Below are 6,945 nucleotides of genomic sequence, written 5' to 3' on the forward strand. Positions count from 1 at the left end.
ACAAAATGGATATTGTTGCCATCAATGACAACTTCATTAACTTCAGCCACATGGTCGACATGTCCCAATGTGACTCCATGCATAGCAAATGCAGTGGCACAGTAATCAATGGAAAGCCCATTTCCATCTTTCAAGACCAAGACACCACCAACAACAAATGGGTTGATACTGATACTGAATTCACTTCACTGCCATGGAGAAGACTGGAGCTCATTGGAAGGGTGAGACCAAGAGGGCCATCATCTCTGTCCATCATTCTCCTGGTGCCTCCACGTTTTTGAGGAGGTGAACCATGAGGAGTATGACAATTCCACCCAGATTGTCAGAAATACCTCTTGCACTACCAATTACTTGGCCCCTCTGAATAAGGTCATTCATGACAACTTTGGTATCATGGAGGGACTCATGACCACAGTCTATGCCATCACTGCCACACAGAAACTACAGAGGCCCTTCTGGGAAGATGTGGTGTGGTGGCTGAGGAACTGCCCAAAACATCATCTCTGCTTCTACTGGCACTGTCAAGGCCGTGGGCAAGGTCATCCCTGAGCAAATAAGAAGTTCACTGTCATGTCCCGATCAGTTATACATCTAACTTCCTGCCTGGAGAAAGCTGCCAAAAGTGATGACATCAAGAAAGTGATGAAGTAGGCGACACAGGGCACCTTCAAGGACATCTTGGGATACACTGAGAACCAGGTTGTCTCTTGTGACTTTAATAGTGACACCCATTCTTCTACCTTTGATGCTGGGACTGGCATTGGCTTCAGTGACTACTTTGTCAAGCTCATTTCCTGGTACCAAAATGAATTTGGCTATAGCAACAGGGTAGTAGAACTTATGGCCCATATGGTCTCCAAGGAGTAAGAGCCCCCTGGACCACAAGCCCCACTGACAGTATAAGAAAAAAAGAGAGGCACTCAGCTGTTGGATAGTCCTTGTCCCAACTCATCCTCAACACACTGAGAATCTCTTGACCTCTACACAATTTCTATCTCAGACCCCTTGAAGAAGTGGAGGGGTTCAGGGATCCTTATCCTCTCAGGTACCATCAATAAAGTATATTGTATCTGGCCAGAAAAATATATGTGCATGTACAGACACTGCTATCAAGTCTTAATTAATTAAAAAATTAATTCAAGTTTTAAAATGTTTGGGATTCCGCACATACACACACAGATATGTGTATCTATGGATTTATACATATTATATGTATATACTTAAATACAAATATTTATGGGACACCTGAGTGGCTCATTTGGTTAAGCATTTGCCTTCAGCTCAGTGATGATCCCAGGGTCCTGGGATCAAACCCTGCATTGGGTTCCCTATTCAGCAGCGAGTCTGCTTCTCTCTCTTCCTCTTCCTTTCCCCCCACTTGTGCACTTGGACTCTCTTTCACTCTCACTCTCTCCCTCAAATAAATAAATGAAATATTAAAAATAAATAAATACAAATATTTATACACAAATAAAATGCATATATATGTGTGTGTATAACTAGTTATGTCTATGTCTAGGAACTATTGGAGAATTGATTTCTGATTTTTTAAAAGATTTTATTTATTTATTTGACAGAGAGAGAAGGATCACAAGTAGGCAGAGGGGCAGAAAGAGAGAAAGGGGAAACAGGCTTCCTGCCGAGCAGAGAGCCCGATGTGGGGCTTGATCCCAGGACCCTGAGATCGTGACCTGAGCTGAAGGTAGAAGCTTAACCCACTGAGCTACCCAGGTGCCCCAATTTCTGAGGTTTTAATGATTTTTTCTTTTTCTCTTCCTTTATTAAACAGTGAAGTTATAGGAATATTGGTTCCTTTTATAATTTGTCTAAGTAAAATGTTGGTTTCATTCTATTTTTACACTATGGAGTATTATGCCTCCATCAGAAAGGACGAATACCCAACTTTTGTAGCAACATGGACAGGACTATTTTTAGAAATTAAAGACTATAGATGTAGAGTGCTGGTGAAATGATAGAAGACAAAATACTATTGTGGATCTATATTCTGGAAAACAAAAACTAACAAGGCATATAGCAGTGAGAATCACCCCTTAGGAAACTGGAGAGAAAGAGATGGTACTAAAAATGGTTTATTTTTGCTGTTGCCAGAGCCAACAGCCTTCCAACTCCTTACTCACCCATTGATTCATTCATCTGATCTCTAAAAACATGGTTCATTAGATTTGTGGACTCTAGTAACATGGTTGATGATATAAAGTTCTGACTTACTCAGATTGCGTATCACTCTCAACTCAGAGTACTTTCCTCTCATTAAAAATGCAACAATTCAAAAGGTCATTCAACTATGTAATCAATGAATTACTTAAGATAATATCTTTAAAGCTTTTTAAATAATCTCCTTAGTTCTCCAAAAAAAGGAAAAATATTTTTGAAATATTAGTGTGAATATTAAATATGAGCACAAATACTTTTCGAAAGCCTCTAAAACCACGACCTTCAACATATATCTGATACATTTCTCACCAAAATTATATTTGTAATAAAAACTTCATTATTTCATAATACTTTTTAAAAAATAATATCTCAATTTAAAGCATTTAATATTCATTTCAGAAAGATTTATAGGAATTTTCATATCTTACTGACAATGCAAATGCTAGAATCAACTTCTTCAGAGAAGTTTTTGTCAATCAAGAAGATCAACATTCTTTTACCCTCTTACTTCCCCTCTTCTCTCTCCTGTCTTCCTACATAGCTGTCTATCATATACGCCAATGAATATAGTATATATTCATTTAGTTAACATTTGCATGTTGTTTTTCCACATTCCTGATTTTCACTTTTGTGCCTCTGTGTACTTGGTGTAGTCTTACAAAAGTAAATGTGTATTGTTTCATTTCTTTACAAATTGCTCCATTAAATAATTTACAATCAAATACAATTATTTAACTTTCACTTTATGGTTTTATTGTGTTAAGTCTGCTTGAAAAAATGTAACTTATTCCATGAATGTAAAATGGTAAGAAATAGATGAGTGCTCACCAACAGTCTTGTCAATGAGCAAACAGAAAAGAAAAGTCTCTACTTAGAGATGATGTATGTTAGAGGTCTTTACATTAATGTATATATCAGACCAAATCAGGAAACCAAAGTCAAATCCACTTTACATTAATGTATATATCAGACCAAATCAGGAAACCAAAGTCAAATCCACTTACCCATCATCTAGTTAGACTCATAACTATTGTCCCAAGACAAATAATTTTGTTTAGTGATACATTCCAGCTGAGGGGCCCTTTGACTATAGGAAACAGGCTTGGATACCCTTTTTTATAGTTACCCTCAGGAGTCACTTTCTTGGATATGAGTGAGGGAGGTAGAAACTGTCATGAAAGAGGCAATGGAAAGAAAAAGACAACATGTAGATTTGCTAATAGATGAAAGCTAAGGCAAAAGGCATATGTCATCATTTCCAATATACTCTCTGAAGTCTACATCTCATAGCATTCTAGATTCTAAGTTTGTCATTTTCTTCATGTAGGTAAAGGACCATTTTTGCAGTAATTGAAAGAATCTGATTACGAAAAAATTAATTTTCTCAGGATAGCTTAATTTTCCTGTATAGACCATGGTTTTCCTTTTTAAATCTGATTGACAGAATAGGGAAATCCTCAGTGAAAGAATTTTCTTTTCTTGGAAAGAAGGAAGAAATTTTAGAGATACTAGTTAAGATACATTTTTTTTATTATTTCACATAAATTTTATATTTTTATGTGGTGTCAAGCAAGCATATTAAGTACAGAAATTTGCATTTTTATATAAACTTATAAGCTACCTTGCTTTGATATGAGAAACAATAAAGATTATTGACATCTAAGTTTAGTTATACAAGTGAAGACTGACAATTTTCTATTTAAGTTAAAAAAGATAGGTCCTCGCTTTTAGGCTAAGGAAAAGAGACATTAGTGATATATAAAAAAAGTCTAACTGAAAGAATGAAATGAGGTGTTTTAAGAATTTATACAGTAAATGCTAGAGAGTTTTTCATTCAGTTTTGCTTTCCAGTGTACATATGTGTATACATACGCACATGTATGTACACACACATGTATACACACATGTATGTATACATATATACATATATATATTTTGCATAATTACATTCATTTATTTGAAGAGGAGACCATTCTCTGGACCATGTTTTTGAAAGCTTGCTTCACCTGCTGGTTTCTTAGTGTATATATGAAAGGATTCAAGAGAGGAGCTACTGAGGTAATGATCACAGCTACTCCTTTGTTTAAAGTCACCCTTTCCCTTGCAGAAGGCTTAATGTACATGAAGATGCAGCTACCATAGGAGAGGGAGACCACTATCATGGGGGAGGAACAAGTGGAAAAGGCTTTTTTCCTTTGACTTGTAGAAGGAATTCTCAGAACTGTCCGGATGATGTATGTGTAGGAGAGCAGAACTAGTGTTAAGGTGACCATAAGTGTTACCACCGCTAAAATAAATGTCATGAGTTCTAGAAAGTGAGTATTTGTACAAGAAAGCTGTAGAATTGGAGAGGAGTCACAGATAAAATGATCGATTATATTGGAGTCACAGAAATCCAATTTCAGCAGCAGCATTACTGGTGGAAAGATGACCAAGAATCCTGCAAGCCAGGAGCTAAAGACAAGAAGGAAGCACACTCTGCTGCTCATGATGGTCATGTAATGTAGAGGTTTGCAGATGGCCACGTAGCGGTCATAGGACATGGCAGCCAGAAGGTAAAACTCTGTCACCCCCAATAAGATGAAGAAAAATACCTGAGTCACACACTCATTGTAGGAAATGGTTTTGTTTCCCGTCATGATAGTGACCAGGAATCTGGGAATGCCGACAGATGTGAATGATATTTCTAGGAATGAGAAGTTTCGAAGGAAGAAATACATTGGAGTCTTCAGGTGAGGATCTGTAAGGGTGAGGGTGATAATGATCAGGTTCCCAGTCACACTGAGCATGTAGGTAACAAGAAGAAATATGAAAAGTACAACCTGCCACTGTGGGTCATCTGTCAACCCAAGAAGAATAAACTCTGTCACTGTTGTGTGATTTCTCATTATTTTCCTTCTTTATGATGGTATTCTTTGTTTTAGTGGAAAAATAGATGAAAAAATAAGACAGAAAAGAAACTGAAACACACACATAAACATGCACAAACACATTTTAAAAATCTTTGCTGTCTTTTGCTTTTAGAGAACAATGACTTTGTAGTAAAAAGAAATAAAATACCTTTAAAATTTATTATGTCATATATTGGTTATTCCTATATTTCTTTAATTGTATTTTCACATATCTCAGTATAAATCTGTCTTCTGAATATTTCAATATATTCCTGAAAATAAGGAAAGAAAAGGGAGATTAAAACCTCTGAGACCTCTGAGACTGAAATTTCCTCAAATAAAATTATAAACTTACTCTCAGCATACCACAATAGTCTTTGAAGGTATTTCTCATTGTTGTTTTCCTTTTCATATATTTAAACAATTTTTCTCTCTTGATTAAACATTTATTTCGCTTTCCTTATTCAAACTTTTACAATCTACAAAGACCACTCTAAAGTGTTCCTGATAACAGTATACAGACACATTTAATGGATGGGAGGGTAGCCCTGATCCAACTCCAATGGCTATACCATAAGACATTCTAGTTTAAATTACTAATTTGTTATAATAATCTCTTCTAAGATTGTTAATATGTTTCTCTTACACATATTTTTATTTATTGCTCTACCTATCATGAATCTCTCATATACAAAGCAATATTTTATTTTTGTAAACTTTAAGGGTTCTTATTTCTAAAATAATGCAGACACTTCTCTGCACATTGCCTATTGCTTTCTTTTTTTTCTTTATTGTGTTATGTTAGTCACCATACAGTACCTTATTAGTTTTTGATGTAGTGTTCCATGATTCATTGTTTGTGTATAATACCCAGTGCTCCATGCAATCCATGCTCTCCTTAATAATCATGAGAGACTATGGACTCTGGGAAACAAACTGCCTCTTCTTTTCCTCACAGATGATAAAAGGGAATAGTTCAACAGTCAAGTTAAGTTTTAGGAGGCAAATATTAATATATTTTCTTTTCTTTTTGGTTCTAATACAACTCTGGGTGTTGTTCAGGACTTGTTTGTTTTTTTCTGTTTAAAGTTATTATTTTCCACAAAAGCTTTAGATGTGCTCTCATCTAAGACTATTTGAAACATACTTAGCTGTCCAGACAGTCTGGCTAAGGCTGAAATGTCTCATTTGTTTTCTATATCCTTCAGAAGTTTCAGAGCTTTTAAGAGAAATAATTTCTGAGGATTAACCAATTAATTTAATATGTTAATGAACTTACTAAAATCTTTCACCTGCATAATTGCTGCAGAGGATGGTCCTTACTTTCCATCAACTGTGTCCACCTTTTTGTGGTCATAAGATATGTATCTTTTTGGCTTCTGCTTTTATATGATGGATGCTAATCTTTACTGTTCATAAATTTATATTGTATAAAACTAAAACATCAAGTATATCTGCTCAGTGTTAACATTAAATTGTTTTGAATCTTGCACAAAAATAATACATTTTGAGTCCTAAAATTGATTATATTAAAGTGATTCTTTAAAGACACAAAAATCATGAACACAAAAATCATGAACATGTAGTCCTATCAATCACAAAGTATCTATGTTACAGTAAATAAAAATGTTGCATGAAACTATTAAATTGTAGAGTTTTAAAATTCTCTTTATTTATGTATTTTATATAAACTGTGTGGCTCAATTTTATTCATATATAGCATTGTGTTTAGTTGAGAATACTTACATAAAGCATAAACATATACTATAAAAGAAAAAACATATTCCTGAAAAAAACTGTTAAAGATATACTTACTTTTATGGTAAATAGGCCTGATTTAGTCAACGCTATTTTATTGGCTTCTTTAATTTATTTAAAC

The 6,945-nt window shown here is 34.8% G+C and overlaps 1 protein-coding gene across 1 annotated transcript; it reads right to left on the minus strand.

The window, feature by feature from the left end:
• Positions 1-4,124: 4,124 nt before the first annotated feature.
• On the minus strand, positions 4,125-5,063 carry LOC308347490 (olfactory receptor 6C75; the record flags this gene model as incomplete). The annotated part of the gene is made up of 1 exon (XM_080810962.1): positions 4,125-5,063. One exon carries the CDS (start codon positions 5,061-5,063, stop codon positions 4,125-4,127), a length of 939 nt encoding a protein of 312 aa, XP_080667088.1.
• Positions 5,064-6,945: the final 1,882 nt, after the last annotated feature.

This window comes from Martes martes (genome assembly GCF_963455335.1).
Source record: "Martes martes genome assembly, chromosome: 8".
NCBI lineage: Eukaryota > Metazoa > Chordata > Mammalia > Carnivora > Mustelidae > Martes > Martes martes.